General features: G+C 42.1%; 1 protein-coding gene across 1 annotated transcript in view; it reads right to left on the minus strand.

The window, feature by feature from the left end:
• The window catches only part of CUX2 (cut like homeobox 2), a 598839-nt gene extending 582200 nt beyond the window's left edge, over window positions 1-16639 (minus strand). Inside the window, exon 1 of the mRNA XM_077462022.1 lies at window positions 16554-16639. Within this exon, the coding sequence (XP_077318148.1) occupies window positions 16554-16586 (33 nt within the window). The 5' untranslated portion in view covers window positions 16587-16639. The remainder of the gene's footprint in view (window positions 1-16553) is intronic.
• Window positions 16640-17170: the final 531 nt, after the last annotated feature.

Consider the following 17170-nt stretch of genomic DNA (forward strand, 5'->3'; position numbering starts at 1 on the left):
GATCAATTTTCAGCGATTGGCACCATAGTTTGTAGACTCTATAACTTTCACAAAAACCAAATAATATATACTAATGTGGGTTATTTTTACCAAAGATATGTAGCAGTATAAATTTTGGCCAAAATGTATGAAGAATAATTACTAATTAGCAAAATATTTGACAAAAACAAAGAAAAAGGCATTTTTTTTCACAAAATTACGTTTTATTTTATTTATAGCACAAAAAATAAAAAACTCACTAGTGATTAAATACCACTAAAAGAAAGCTCTATTTGTGTGGAAAAAAGGACGCAAGTTTCATATGGGTACAGTGTTGCATGACTGAGTAATTGTCATTCAAACTGTGAGAGCGCTGAAAGCTGAAAATTGGTCTGGTCAGGAAGGGGGTGTAACTGCACTGTATTGAGGTGGTTAAACAGTATTCAAATAATATTCCAAGAAATTTTACACCATCTGATCAAAGGCCTCCACTACCTTCTTTTTTGCTGCTAAAAAACCCCATGGGGAATCCACTTCATGTTTTTCAAATGCATCTGATGAACTGGCTGCCACTCAGGGGGCTGGTAGGAAAAGGTAGCAATTGGCTGGATTCCGACTGGCTGGGCAGATGAGACAATAACTGTCGAGGATCGCTACTGGGCACCAGACATTGTGTGTCTGGAAGAGCTTGACATCGACCCCGGGCCAGACTGTTGGGTTGGACTGTTGGACACCACGAGGGGTAGGACAAAGTGATCTTGAAGGCGAGCCAGGTGGTGTCTGCGCAGTATCTGGCAGCTGGGGCAACTACAGGTGAACTCGCTAGGCTGTAAAAAGTCATAGAATTCCAGGTAGATGGCCGCTTGGATGACCAGGCTGGGTAAAAACCCAAATGGGGAACGTGAGAGGATGGCAGACATGTCCCTGAAGATGGCACTTGTGATGGGTAAGCACTTGCTATTGGCTATGGCCTGATGTACTTGGAATGGTCAGGGGTGGGTAGTGGGGTCTCCCAGGGTTCTGTGATGGACAATTCTATTTAATTTGTACATAAACGACAAGTAGGATGGGGTAAACAGTTCAATCTCTGTATTTGTGGACGATACTAAGCTAAGCAGGGCAATAACTTCTCCGCAGGATGTGCAAACCTTGCAAAAAGATCTGAACAAATTAATGGGGTGGGCAACTACATTGCAAATGTGGTTTAATGTAGAAAAATGTAAAATAATGCATTTGGGTGGCAAAAATATGAATGCAATCTATAAACTGGGGGGAGAACCTCTGGGGGAATCTAGGATGGAAAAGGACCTGGGGATCCTAGTAGATGATAGGCTTGCAATGCATGCAATGCCAAGCTGCTACTAACAAAGCAAACAGAATATCGGCATGCATTAAAAAGGAGATCAACTCCAGAGATAAAACAATAATTCTCCCGCTCAAGAAGACTCTGGTCCAGCCGCACCTAGAGTATGCTGTCCAGTTCTGGGCACCAGTCCTCAGGAAGGATGTACTGGAAATGGAGCGAGTACAAAGAAGGGCAACAAAGCTAATAAAAGGTCTGGAGAACATTAGTTATGCGGAAAGGTTGCAAGCACTGAAATTATTCTCTCTGGAGAAGAGATGCTCGAGCAGGGATATGATTTCAATTGACAAATACTGTACTGGTGACCCCACAATAGGGATAAAACTTTTTTGCGGGAGTTTAACAGGACACGTGGCCACTCATTAAAATTAGAAGAAAAGAGGTTTAACCTTGAACTACATAGAGCGATCTTTACTGTAAGAGTGGCAAGGACATGGAATTCACTTCCTTGCCAGGTGGTGGTATCAGTGGGGAACATCGATAGTTTTAAAAAACTATTAGATAAGCACCTGAATGACCACAACATACAGGATATACAATGTAATACTGACATATAATCACACACATAGGTTGGACTCTTTTTTTCAACCTCACCTACTATGTAACTATGTTTCTGGATACCGCGTAGGATGGATTTGACTGCATGGGTTTGCAAACAAGGAGGGCTTATCTGGGTCCTGTAAGGACAAGAAATGCTGGATGCCAGCTAAGTACAGCCTGATGGTGTTATCAGATAGGGCCAGCTGCGTGTGGCAATACGATATAAAGGCCAGGACATGCTTGATGTCTCCTGTCGCTGCCCCAGGGTATGAGGCTAGAAACCTGTCGTAGGCCCTCCAGGTGGTGTGATAGGCCTTCAGTGTGTTGCAGAACAACTGGTTAATGAGATGGGTCAGGTTGTGAAGGTGTTCCTTTAACCCATCATCAGCTGTGACCAAGGTGGGATAGGAGAAGTGGTTGGGTTGGCTTCAGGTTTCGGCAGAAAGAATGAAGTATAGTTAAAGCGGGACAGTGCGTCTGCTGCAACATTGCACTTGCCCAGGATATAAGTGCAGTGTACGTTGAATTTATGCTGCAGGGACAACAGCCTGCACAGGAAAGATATGATGGCTAGCGATTTGGACCTGCCTTTGTTTATAATTTCAGCCATGGCCTGATTTTCTGTGGCAAAGACCACCGTTTGCCCTGTCCAGGTATGGCCCCAGATATGGGCTGCTGCCACAATGGGATAGAGTCCAAAAAGTGAGGATGACTGGCTAAACCCAGGGATCAAGAGGCTCTCTGGTGACCACTGTCCTGCAAACCAGTGATGACCAAAAATTGCAGCGAAGTCTGTGGATGCTGCGGCGTCTGTGACTACATGAGGTGATGAAGCTGATGCAAATGGAATAAACATCGATATGGCATTCCAGTTAGAGAGGAGCTCATCCCACATTGTTAAATCCGCTATTGCTGCTGGGTCCAGCCTAAGAATTTGATCGGGGTCTTGTACTTGAGAGAGGAAACCAAGAGGTGGGAAAGGACTGCCCCCAAAATTGAGCATCCCTAACAGGGATTGTAGCTGTCTCTTGGTAGATCCTTGTGAAAGTGTAGAGGCATGAATAAATGACCCAGCGAGTGTCTAGAGTGATGCCTAGGAAGATGATGGACTGCGCCGGGCCTTCCACTTTATACCCTGCTATGGGCATGTTGGGATTGCCAAATACCACTCTTAATCTGTCCAAGTCTAAGGAGGGCTCGCTGGGCTGTTCGATCAGCAGGAAGTCATTGAGGTAGTGAATGACTTTCTAGCATTGTGCTTGGTGCAATAGGATCCAGGTAAGAGACTGGGCGAAGGTGTCAGACAGCCACAGGCTGCTTTTAGAGCCATAAATCAACTTGGTGGCAAAGTAAAGCCCCGTACACACTAGCAGACTTTTCAACATCCAAAGTCTGATGGAATGATTCCGGCAGACTATTCGATCGTGTGTGGGCTGCAACGGACTTTTGATTCGCAAAAGTCTGACAGACTTTAGAAATGGAACATGCTTCGAATTTTTCCGCCAGAACTCTGCCGAACCCAGTTCCTACCGAAAAATTTGCTCGTGTGTATGCTATTCCGACGGACTAAAACCGACGCTAGGGCAGCTATTGGCTACTGGCTATGAACTTCCTTATTCGAGTCCAGTCGTACGTCATCACGTTTGAATCCATCGGAGTTTGGTGTGATTGTGTGTGGCCAAGTCTGCTCATTCGAAAAGTCCGTCAGAACTCTGTCGGAACTCCATCAGAACTCCATCGAAAGTCTGCCGGACTTAAGTCCTGTCGTGTGTACGCGGCATAATACAAACCTTTCCATCTAATGCCATGCCACCACCAAAGGGATGGCTCAGTGGGCACTAATTTGAATGTGTCTGAAATGTCTGCTTTGGACAGCCATGCGATCGTGCCTATGCTAATAATGGCTTGAATAGCTAGGTCAACCGATGCATATTTATGGGAAAACTCCTCAGAAGGAATTAGAGAGTTCAAACTTGGGATGTGGGAACAATGAGGCGTAGACGTACACTTGCCCTTGACAAGCCCAATAGGGCTGACTCTCCAAGTAGTGAAAGGTGACTCGGCAAAGGGGCCGATCTTAAACACCAGGTCCAGTTCGGACTGCAAGAAAGTATCTATGGCCAGTTTGTCAGTGGCAACTGAAAGGAGGTTCCTGCATTTGTTGGTCGAGTGGGGTAAAGTGACGAGGCCACTGTGGAATCTGGACAAGAATCCGTGAACCAGGATGGCGGGCCAGGGAGAGAGTTGTGTATGAGGAAAGGTAAAACCCCAGCCACTGAACATCCACTCATTATGTATTGTGCTGCTTGAGGTTGCACGTGACTTTAGGATGCGCTATGTGGCACAAGACGCAAATATGAAGCAGCCGGCATTGGCTAAAGTTGCAAGTCCCGTAACTGAAGTTGTTGCAGATTGATGCACCCCCCACTGATAGAATAGGCAGTCCCAACTTGTCCACCTGGGGTTGCTGTGCGGGGGACGGCAAGCCCTGTCCGGAACCAGAGGTAGAGGGGAAGTTGAGGGGGCATCTAGCACCTGTATTGGAGAAGTCAGTTTGCAGTATGGGTGGAGGACTGGCAAATGGCACAGAGTGGGAAGCATAGACCCACAAAGTGGCGGCAGAACAGCTCGGCATCAATGATACTGGTGATGGCCTGAAACTGCGTAAGCCTGGCTGCTGCCTTAGCTGAAAATGACCGGTGGCAATCGTAGAAAAAAAAAACAGGTCCACCACTGCATGGAGGCACAAGTCCAGCTCTTCTTTCCTGCTGGGTTTGGCTGAGCAAAGGACATCCCTGAAAATCCCAAAGGCTAGCACAAACTCCATGACAGATAGCTTGTGGTTGAGCCTGGGGTCTTTCGATTAAAGGACCACTGAGAAATCCCCCAGGCATATTGTTTGTTCTCAGCTACATCATGAACCGATATGAGGAGGGAAGCCAGATTAATGTCCTTGCCAGCCATCCAAGATGTATTTCCCGATGCCAGCTAGGACGAGATGAGCAGGGCTGTGACAAGGCACACTTCCAGGACTTCCACTCTAACCTGGATGTCGGAAACTGCTGTGGACAAAGTGGTCACCATGGAGTGGAGCTGGGCGATAGCCAAGGAGATCGACTGCAGGGTTGCCTGCTAGGTGCAGGGCTCGGCTGCCACTGGCGGTGGGAAGAGCAGCCTAAAGAGCCCTTACGCCATGGCTCCGCTGTGAGGGAACCCCTACGCAATGGCTCCGCTGTGAGGTCCAAGCCCTGAGGGACTAAACGCTGCTGTGATCTGAACCCGTGGAGGGTGACAGAGTGGCAGAGGTGAAGTCTTCGCTGCTGGCCTGCAACATGGCTCAAGCTATAAGACAAGAAGAGGGGGAATGCATGTGTTAAGATGAGTCATGAAGGTAGGAAGGGGCAGAGGAATTACGTACAGAAAATAGACAAGAAGAGGTGGACAAATCTACCAGATAAATCAAATTGAGCCTTAAGAAGGGAAACTGATAAGCAGTGAAATTGCTAAAGGTAAAAAAAACATCATCCTTCCATATACATAGTTACATAGATTGAAAAAAGACACAAGTCCATCTAGTTCAGCCAATTCAATAGCATGTTTGTTAATGTAAATGAATGGAACATCTACAGTGGGTAAAGATTACCTGTCATTTAATCCCTTTTAAAAAGAAAAACTTCTTTCACAATGTCAGATGGAAACCATGACTCTCAAATTTGTTTCCAGACCTCATAGAGGAGAGATTTACATACTGAGTGTAAAAGGAAGTGTTAGAAGCAACCGCTTTAAAAGACCCCATACTTGGAACAGGCCCATTCTTCAAATGGAGAAGAGAACACACTGCATGAAGGACTATCAAGCATTTAGTATCTAGGACTACTTGTAAGGTTGAGTTATATGTATCTTTTTGAAATACATACATTTCAGAAGTAGGCTGTGTGGGCTCTGAGTCAAGATCAGAGAAAGAGATAAAGCCTCAGGCATACTAAGAGGTGGAGGTCCACTAGAATCAAAATGGGATTCCATAGAGGCAGTGGAGCATTCTTGGAACCCTTGTGAGCAGATTGCTGCATTAATGTGTGCAAAAATCAATAACAAATCTGAAGTAGATATTAAAGGTCTTGTAGACAGATGGAAGGTCTCAGTCTTTCAATGTGGAACTCAGATAAGAGTGATCTGACAATACTGATGGAGACTTTCTGTTACAGCAGAGCTGTCCTCTGTCTATTGGAAGACATGTTGCACCATGCAGTGGGCAGCAACTAGGCCCAAGGAGAAGAAAGCCCTTGCTTACTCACAAATGCTGGCAGCTGATGCTGAGAAGGATCAGAGACAGCTGGAGGTGATCAAGTCACAGAAGGTGGGCAGTGGAGTGGGACCAGAGGACAGTAGTTCCACAAAGCACTGCAAATGTAGGAAGTTACTTGCTGAAAAGAGGAAAGAATGCGGAAAACGCACCCGCAAACTCTACCTAGCACATGATGTCATTGCACAGTTCCCTCAGTTTTAACCATTATTTAACCATGACCACTACAAAATTTGACAATTAAATAAAACATTGTGCCCAACAGTACCAACTGAATTAACTCCCAATGCTTCTGCCCACATGGCCTAACTCACTATGTGTGTCTCCAGAGAGGTTGTGCCACAGTTTTAGATCTGGAGAGCACTCTTTAGCTAACACCATACACAGAGGTCTGGAACCATGCCACATTGCAGAGCCCAGTGCATGAAGGTTAAATTCCAGGTTAGCCTTGCCATTGTAAGAGTCTTCAAAGACTGGATGACAGCATCACACTGGAACTAGAGAGTGATCTGTGGTTAACTAACAGTACACAAAGTTTGTACTGCACATGCTAATTTTTCAGTGAGTTTCTATGCTGAGCATTTCCTCCCTGTTACATTTTTCTATAGTCGTAGTTCTAGAGTCATATATGTTAGCATATACATAGTGGTAAATGACAGCCCACTCCCTCCCTCCTACTCCATGCCCAATAATCAGCTAAACACAACAGGGGCAGGATATTACATGTAGATTGATAGAAGCTTCACCTCCCTGTTATTTTAAGACACAGGCTAGAGGGACGTGGCACAGCCTGTGACTGGCAGAAATCCGCTTACACCATGTTATTTCCACAAAATAATAAAGATTTAATTTCAAATATATAATTGTATGACAATTTAAAACACTGTTGATATGAATAATTTATTTTAACTCTGTGACTCTGTGTTCCAAAGACTGTTTTTTTTTGTGACCAGTAGCAGTGTACTAGAAGGTGTCATGTGACACCTGTATATCAATTAGGAAAAAGGCACATATATATTTTTTTTTTTATTAAAAAAATAGAGTGCCATTATCCACATACAGAAATGGAAGGGGCGATGTAGGTTAATCAGTCTGTGTTTATTACTACTTTAAGACAATCTTGTCCCGAAAAAGAACCTGGACTGCTGGGTATATGATGTCGGTAATATCCTCCCCACCTCTGTCAAGGCAAAAAAAAGATATTGGACAAGGTCTCTAAACCTGTCCAATTGGTAATTTCCCATGAACTATCGACAGACATCTGCTAAACTTTTTGGCCAAGTGCAAGAGACAAGATTATTCTTGGCTATTTGAGCATTTAAATAAGTCAACTTTACAAAAATGTCTAAATGAGCACCCTTCTTATAAAAAAGGATAAGTGTTCAGGCATGTTGTAATAGTAATGCAATTGTAACTTTGATACAGTATTTACATTAAATTGAAACAGGAGAATCATCACAATGTAAGTTTTGTTTTAAAAACGTTGCATAGCCATAAAATCAGCAATAACATAACTTCTATGAACATACCAAAGAGAACAGTGACATAATCATTATTAATAGTTCACTCCCAATTGCAACTAACAGTAACAAAGGCAGAAAAAGCTAAAACAATTTTAAGCCCATTGTATTGACCAGGCACTATATTGTATGGTTCAATACTTTCCACTTAATATTATGAAAAAATTGTGTTTGTGTTCTATGTTAGCAGTGTAGTAACACAAGTATTGGGCTTTACTTGCTTGGTTGCAGACATGTAAGAGGTTACCGCATGACTGTGTAATATATACAGTATAGTCTAGTTTGTTTGAAGCATGATTAATAGTGAGTGATCTAGCAAACATTTCCAATTTATATTTCAAATTGTATATCACTATGATCTAAGATGTAGCCTAAAAGCAATGTTGTTAACATATTACATAGAGCATTCTTTTCTATGGGATGAAAACACAATAAATATTCCTGCCCACAACTACACCACCCCTTCTAAACATGTTAAACAAATAAACAGTTATTAACGACAGTGCTGATATGTATTGGGGACTAGAGCAGGCTGTGTTCCTCTCACCCTTCACTTCCCTATTGAGTGAGTAGAGCAGGCTGTGTTCTTTTCACCCTTCACTTCCCTGCTGCTGCACTGAGACAGAGCAGTCTGTATGTGTGAAATCCCTTGCTCATTCACTTCCCTCCTGCCAGAAGCTTTGAACCTGTGAGGAGACATGATGATGCTGCAGGGAGGAAGATCATGGGACATGTAGTCCCCTAAGAAGCACAGTGCAATGCAAATGGATACATCTGTGGACTACACTACCAGGAATGCAATTCACACAGGCCGGGAGAGCTGTTAGTGCAGCCGCCCACTCTCCCCCCAGATGACACAACAGAGCATGGGGTACTGGGATATGTAGTTCCTAAAGGAGTGCTACACTTTACCATGTATGGAGAACAAGTTGACTTCAATATTCAGGATTCTCTGCACACAGTGAAGACAGGACTTTCTGCAGGTGCTCCGAGACTAAAATGGATCTTTTGCCAGTAGGGAGCAGAGCCTCAAGACCTGCCATTGGAACTGCCAGTGCCCACCAAAGAGACTTCTACAGAGAGTGCGAGGCACAGGAACCAGAGTGTGCGGTTTTGCTGCTGTGTACTGTGCATTCAGGGAGCTCAGTACACAGGAGACTGAGCTACAGAGAGTCACTGTGTCATTGGACCAGAGCTGGGGAGACCTGTTGCCGTGTGTGGCCTACCACCAGTGACGACCTGATCATGAGGACTGATACTTCTGGGACAAGACCTGTTGCATTACAGTAGTGGTGAGCAGAACAACTGAACTCAAACCCTTACCTCCCAGAGTTAATGTAATAGACACTGCTTGCTCTTCAATTAGCAGCCCGCCCACCATCTTTTACACACTCCTAAAGGGATAACTCCATGTGCATCACCTTACAGAAGGGCCCCAACATCTGCTGGCTTAACATTTCATACTAGGTATCAAGTATCATTGCAGTGCGCACACAAGGACATTTATTTATTTTGGTTAGTTAATGCCTTTACCTTTACAGTTCAGCTGATCGCCATTTTATGGGTCAGCTTTCACATCCTCTATTACAGCATCTTTAAATCCCTTCAGTTGCCTGTTTGTTGATTTGTGCTTTGTTTAACTGAACTGCCATAATACATCCCTTCAGTCTATCATCCAGTTGCTTGTGGTCTATTTTATGTGCATTATTATAAAGTGATAGCATACTAACATTTAAGTTATACAGTTGTGTTAGTGGGGTCTGAATAGTGCCAGAACACAGAAGTTTATTGTGGATTCTGCACATTTTAAGAATACTGACTGTAAGGTAAACATTGTTTTATGAATTCTACTTTGTTCACTTTTAGGCAATCCCTGAAAACTCATCTCTTAAGGGAAGCCTATCCTGCCTTCAGCTAACAACTGAATCTTTTATTTCTCCCATCAGCTCATTCCTTTCTTGCCTTTTCCACTTGCCCCTCCCTAACAGATTTTAAGCATTCAGGAGCAGGGCCCGCCTAGCTTTTTACATTGAATAGTGGTGTTACTGTACTGATTACCTTTATATTGTAAAGAGCTGCATAAACTGTTGGTGCCATATAAGTTCTATATTATAATAATATTAATGTTAATAATTTAAAATGTAGCATGTTTCATTGAGGATTTGTGTACTGACTTTCCAGCACCACATGTGACAAGACAATTAAAATAAGTGTGTTAGTAGACCATTGATTTTCAGTGAGACAGTGGCTTTCCAATGCCTTTACAAGAAGGACTCCTTAGATGGTGGTTTGTTAAAACAACCACTGAAAAAAGCAATATTTTGACTTGATCATGATGTTTCTAAAAATAATTCCTTGTTTCTCCCAGCTCTCACAGGACAAAATACCTTACCTGTGTATCTCCAATCCTTAGGTTGTGTCCTTCCTAGTCGTATTGATTCTAGTTTAGTAAGTGCTCATCTTATTTTGTCTTGTCTCAAATACCCAGCAATCACGAGCTTGTCAATGATGAAGTAATAAACCATTCTCCAAAAAACAGGCAAAAGGGATTAGGCCTACTTACAGATAATGATATATAAGTTGTTGTCACACTGCTCCTTGCCCAGGAACCTCTACTATTAGACACTTATTTATAAATCCTACATGGTCTCCAGAGAAAGTACACATTGGTATTTTGTTTCATCTGATAACAACTATTATAGATAAACATCAGCTCAGTCCTCTTGGAAAAAAACAGAGCCCTAGTAATAAAATAATGCTACACTTTATAGCAGGGTTTCCCAAACCTGAAACGTAGGCTGTATATCAATATCCTTCAGTCTGTGCCTTTCTTTGCGCTAAGGAATGTTATACTGATTTTCGGTACAAAAGGTGGCTGTAATGGCTAAAACCATTATTGAAAACTGCTGCTGAGACCACCTCAGGGGAAGGCTCAATAATTGCTTCAAGCAGACGGTGTTTTTCTTTCTTTAACTGTTACAGTAGCAGAACAGACAGTAAGTAATGGAATGGTCGGGAAGGAATCTCCCACTGACAACAGCAAATGTGGTAAATAATATGGATGCTTCTTCTCTGTAGTACTTCATTCTGCACACACAACTATAATTTATATATATATATATATATATATATATATATATATATATATATATATATATATATATATATATGGAGTGCTTTAGAAAATACATAAAATACATGCACAAGTCAGTATATATACATATCTCACAAAAGTGAGTACACCGCTCACATTTTTGTAAATATTTTATTATATCTTTTCTATGTGACAACACTGAAGAAATTACACTTTGCCACAATGTAAAGTAGTGAGTGTGTTCAGGTATTTTGAGGGGAAAGCAAATTTACACTGTTATACAAGCTGTGTAACAGTGTCAATTTGCTGTCCCCTCAAAATACCTCAACACACAGCCATTAATGTCTAAACCACTAATTACAGGTCTTGATTCCTTTTAATGGATGTATCTAATAAAATCGTACAGTATCTCACAAAAGTGAGTAGACCCCCACATTTTTGTACATTTTTTATTATATCTTTTCATATTGACAACACTGAAGAAATGACACTTTGCTACAATGTAATGTAGTGAGTGTACAGCTTGTATAACCGTGCCAATTTGCTGCCTCCTCAAAATAAATCAACCCACAGCCATTAATGTGTAAACTGCTGGCAATAAAAGTGAGTACACCTCTAAGTTAAAATTGGGCCCAATTAGCCATTCACCCCCCCCCCCCCCCCCCCCGATGGCATGTGACTTATTTGTGTTACAAGGTCTAAAGTGTGAATGGGGAGCAGGTGTGTTAAATTTGGTGTTCGCTCTCTCATTCTGGTCACTGGAAGTTCAACATGGCACCTCATGGCAAAGAACTCTCCGAGGATCTGAAAAAAATAATTGTTGCTCTACGTGAAGATGGCCTAGGCTATAAGAAGCTTGCCAAGACCCTGAAACTGAGCTGCAGCAGGGTGGACAAGACCATACAGCGGTAACATGCATAAAACCTTTATTTTTCCTAAAAACATCTAGTTGGCATAGAAAACATTTTGTTTTTATTATTTAATGTACAAAGTATAGTAATCTGTAGCAACCAATCACAAATTATTTTTGACCTTTTTCCTGTGACAACCTTAAAATAGAAGCATGGGTTTCCCCCCAAAAATATTTATACTCACCTAGTTAGATGCAGCATCAATCTGATGCCGAATCTGTCCCCCTACTGCCTTTGCACTGAGAACTGAGCTATCAAAGGCTGCTAATTGCTCAGTTCTCCCCTCCACTCTGAGCAGAGAGTGGTGACTCTCAGAGCTCTGCCCCTCCAACGCTAGGCTGTGCGGGGGGTGGGAACAGCTGACTCAGTCTCCCAGCAGCTTGCTGAGAGGCTGAGTCAGCTGCTGGTCTAAGCATCTGGGTGGATCTCAACTGTAAAGTTGGGATCAATCCAGAGCCCAAACTGGCTGAGTGATGGTGAACTTTAGCCCACTGTCAGCTGAAAACAGGAGTGCAGAACAAACTGCACTTCTGTGATTCATAGGTGAAGTTTGGCCCTACTTCTTCTTTATTGAACACTGGTTTGTATGGTATGTATTGCTGCACATCTTTGATATGTAGAATATCATAAACTGAACCCCCCATAAACTGAACTCCCCAATATACACATATTTGTATTTTTACAAAAGACCACAAATCAGGTGATTGCTTACATATTTTTTTAGGGAGGATGGCATAACAGTATATTTGTCTTTATTGTCTTTGTTTTTGCCCACAATCTGCATAATCCCTGCCACAATGCCCTATGCTGAGGACAAGCCTGAAGAAGGAACCTAATGGTTCCCAAAAGCTGCATATTAACTCAAGTTAGCCAATAAAGGGTATCACTTAACTTCTTATTATTTTGGGCCTATTTATACATAAGGGTACCCCGTATGGGAGTGGTTCTCAACCAGCATGCTCCTTTTGCTGGTGGTCAGTGTGCCCCATTTTGCTGATGATCAGTGTGCTTCCTTATGCTGGTGGTTAACATGCCCCTCTTACATTGGTTGGCAGTGTGCCTTCCATCACTGGTGGCCAGTATGCCCCCCAAGACTACGGCAGGGTCCACAGTATTTTGCTGTAGCAATGTATGATGCCATTCTATCTTAAGTGCAGGCTGCCAATGAGTGTATATTGCACTACAAAAAACAGTACAGGCATAAAATGAATGGGCTGCCTTAACTGAACACATGTTTAGCAGCTTAACACGCCTACATAATCTCACTGGAACAGTGTGAATCCAGCCTAAAGCCCCATACACATGATCGGAAATTCGGGCAGCAAACGACCGATAAGAGCTTTTGGTCGGAAAATGCGATGGTGCTCCATCGGACTTTTGCTGGCCGAATTTGGGCCAGCAAAAGTTTGAGAACATGTTCTCAATTTTTCAGTCGGAGAAAGTTCCTATCCGAAAATGTCTTCATGTGTATGCAATTCCGACGCGCAAAAACTCACGCATGCTCAGATTCAACTACGACACGGAAGCTTATTGCCTACTGGCTATTGCACTTCCTTTTTCTAGTCCTGTCGTACGTGTTGTACATCACCGCGTTCTTGATAGTCGGAATTTGGTGTGACTGTGTGTATGCAAGACAGCTTGAGTGAAATCCTGTTGGAATTCCATCGGGAAAACCATCAGAGCCTTTTCCGACCAAAATTCTGATCGTGTGTACGTAGCATAAGAGTTATCATACTCAGGCTGATTTGCCATATGATTTGGCATAGTAGGAATAAATAAAACAAAAGTAACCAGTGAACGAATCAGAACAACATATACAATTTATGATCTATTTTGCGTGACTTAAATGGTTTTAGGATAGTAAATTTTCAGTTTTCAATAACCTTTAAACAATCTCTTGTATTGATAAAAAAAAAATGTTTGCTTAAATAAAATATTCCAATCTGCTGGAAATTAATTTTGACTGATATCTCCCATCCTTATCAGTTGTGTTTGCTTTTTTAACCCAAAAATGTTTACAAAAATTACATACCCTGTGTATGACCATTCTAAGAAATTTCATTAATTAGCCCAATAGTATTTAGTTAGAAAATGAAGGGATACAAACAAGCTTTATATTGTACTGTATAAGGATATATAACTCATAAGTAACTTATAAGTAATGAAATTGTTGTAAGATTCCCTCACTTGGATGCAGGTTCTACACTAAAGAAAAAAGCACAGTGGAGGATACTTCTGCCCACCTGGAAGGCAGTAAAAGGTATTTTTCCAGGTGTGTCAACTTTAGAAAAAGAGCAGGTTCTCTATTTTTGGTTGGAAAAAGTTCAGATTGAAAATTCCAATCGTCTGTACAAATTCTGATGAGCAACATTCCTACACATGCTCGGAAACAATTCGACGCATGCTTGGGAGAATTGAACTTAATTTTCTCGGCTCGTCGTAGTGTTGTACATCACCGTATTCTTGACAGTTGAAAGTTTAGAGAACTTTTGTGTGACCGTGTGCATGCAAGGCAAGCTTGAGCGGAATTCTGTCGGAAAAACGATCCAAGTTTTTTTTGATGGTTTCTCAGAAACGATAAGGAGGTAGTTACTAATTCTGAAGATGTCTAAATTCTGATTCAGACCAGATTGGATGAAGGTCAGGATATGTCCCACAGAGAATTTCCTGGGATGAAACTTTCTTGTCTTGCACCATGAGAAGTAGGCTTCTTAAGTGTGATTGTAGACCGTTTTGAGGTGAATATTCTTCAGGAAATAATGGAATCATACAGGACCCTACCCCATAGGACCTGGGAATCAGTAGCCATGCTGTTAAAGCAAGCAGCCATGAAGAAGGGCGGTAACCTGGTCATTAGGACAGAAGATTTGTGCAGTCTGGTAGAGTCCCAGGCAAGTCTGCCAAAAGCTTAATGAGGTCTGAATATGACATCCACTTGGGTCACTTTGGTGCAATGAGAATTACTGTAATGCCCTTTATCTTTATTCTGCCAAGCAGACGAGAAAGGCGTGTCAGAGGAGAAAAGGAAAAGATTGGGTGGAACTGAACCCATGGAGTCACCAGGGCGTACACTGTTATGGGTAGAGGATCCCCAGACCTGGCTGGAGACAAATAAATTGAGTTGTTTGTTGAAACTGGAAGCCAGGAGGTCCACACCTGGTGTTCCCCACCTCCAACAGAAGTCTTGAAACATCTCCAGGTTAAGAGACCTCTACTAAATCCAGGCATTGTCAACTTAGGAAGTCTGACTGCCAAATTTCCACATCTGGAACTTGCACTGCAGACAGAGATGGAACATGGCATTCTACCCAAGTAAGAATCTATTTGGCTTCTTTTTGGGCTCAAAGACGTCTAGTTCCTCCCAGGCTGTTATTGTACACTACTGATGTGGCATCTCCTGATTAAGTCCAGGCCAGATGACATTGATAACTTGATAACTGAATCACTCGTAGCTCCAGTAAGTAGATTAGGAGGCAAGCTTCCCCTGGAGACTAAGTCCCCCACCTGGCAGGCTGGCATTGGTTTTGAGAATCTTCCAGACTTATGGAAGAAATGATAATCTTACAAACTAATGGTCAAGTCACCAGGTCAGAGAGAACCTGTCCTGAGTGTCAGATGAATTGGTGAATCCAGAGAGTGCACCCTCTTCTCCCATGCAGCATGAACGTCGCACTGTTCTTGAGCCAAAATAGACAAATGGGTCTGCCTTGAAGGAGGTCATAATCAGGCCCAGAACTCTCACTTAAAAGCAGGAAGTGGAATCGGAGTCCAAACCTGCAAACTGAGAGTCAAGAGCTTGTCAGGTGGAGGGACCAAGCAGTATGTAGAAGACCTAGATATCCTAGATGATAAGTCAGTTGCAGCACAGACTTTTGAAATGTCAGGATCCAACAAAACCTCATCTAGGTCTAAACATGTCTTTGGATATTGGCCATCTAGGTCTGAGCCCACAGTTCGCTCGGGGTGAGGTCTTCCAGGTATTCAACAATGGTAATCCCTGTGACCCCAGCAGAGCAAGTATAGGGGCTAGCACCCTGGTGATTACAGTGTTTGGTGAATACACAGTTTATATGAATGGAACAGGATTTATGAATGGAAGATGAGCAGATGACTGAAAGGTTTGCCCTCTCCATTCATAGATCATGTTTCATTTATAGAAACTGTAATACCAGCTTCTATGAATACAGGGACTGAGTGGAAATGTTGGGCATAGTTGAGCACTGATAAGTGCATGTCGTGGCTTTTTTAGTTCTGTTACTCTCACTGCAGCACTGAAAGACTGCGGCAGCGGAGGTTGAGGACGAGGGTAGGCAGTGCATCAGTGGTCGAAGATTTCTGCTAAACCAGGATACAGGAGCACAAAGGGCACATCACATTTAGGAATTTAAGGCCAAATATATATATTTTTAAATGTATTATTTTTTCTGATTTAATATATTTACTATATGAGCCCAAAGCACCATAAGTGTGGCTACCTTTCATATCTTACAATTTACTGGATACTATAACACAGTCTATAAATTTCCAAAATGCTCATCACCTTGCCTGTTCCTCCCTATCAACACCATGTCATAAATATCTCTGCATAAAATATTTAGACCAGCAGACAAACAAACCATTTGCAGACACTGACTTTACTGGTAGCTGTAAAATCTAAGACCAAGAACATCAGTGCGGGAAAAGCAAGTACAATTACACTGAAACTGCAAAATCACATGCACATTTTATCATCCTTCAGACATGAACAAACCACTGTTCAATCACTGAGGGTATACAATAATATCTTCCATTGATGATCTCAGCAAGAGATAGATATGTTCAACTGAAATGTACTCGATTTTACCTCCAATTTATCTGCTGTTGTTGATGGAGACATTGTACCACTGCTGATTGACTTGTCTCATTTGTTAAACTTTATAACGTTTCCTGTTAAAAAAAAAAAAAAAAAAAAATTCTCAATACCTATTTCTTTTAAATTCTCTCAGGTTTGCAATGTCTTCAGATGGCCATATAAGTCACATAGTCTACTAAATCAAAGGTCTGTGGCAAGTTTTGGAGTCGTGTGACCCACTACCTTTAAAATTGGCAGACCTTTCGTCATTCAGTAAATGTTCTTTGATTTGCTGATCTATAACCAATTGCCATGTAGCAGTTGCAATGACTTCCTTTCTGCTGCTCCCACTTTTAAAATAAACAATAAACTATTAGCACTGCTTTGCTTAGATTGGAAATGCTATCTAATGCCTGCCAATTGTACAGTATTAGATTATTACAAAGTCTTGGATTAAGAGCAAGTTGTTACTGCAATAAACAGCATGTTCCCCCTGAACCCAATATTACAAATCTTTTTCACTATACTGCTGCAGTCAGCTGTTTAACTCCTATTTTATTGTTAACATCTAAACCAGCCTTTCCCAGCCTTTTTATTCTGAAGGAACCACTGAAATACTTCTCAGGTCT

The sequence above is a fragment of the Lithobates pipiens genome, unplaced genomic scaffold (genome assembly GCF_037356315.1).
Source record: "Lithobates pipiens isolate NorthernLeopardFrog02 unplaced genomic scaffold, aLitPip1_a1.2 Scaffold_3, whole genome shotgun sequence".
NCBI lineage: Eukaryota > Metazoa > Chordata > Amphibia > Anura > Ranidae > Lithobates > Lithobates pipiens.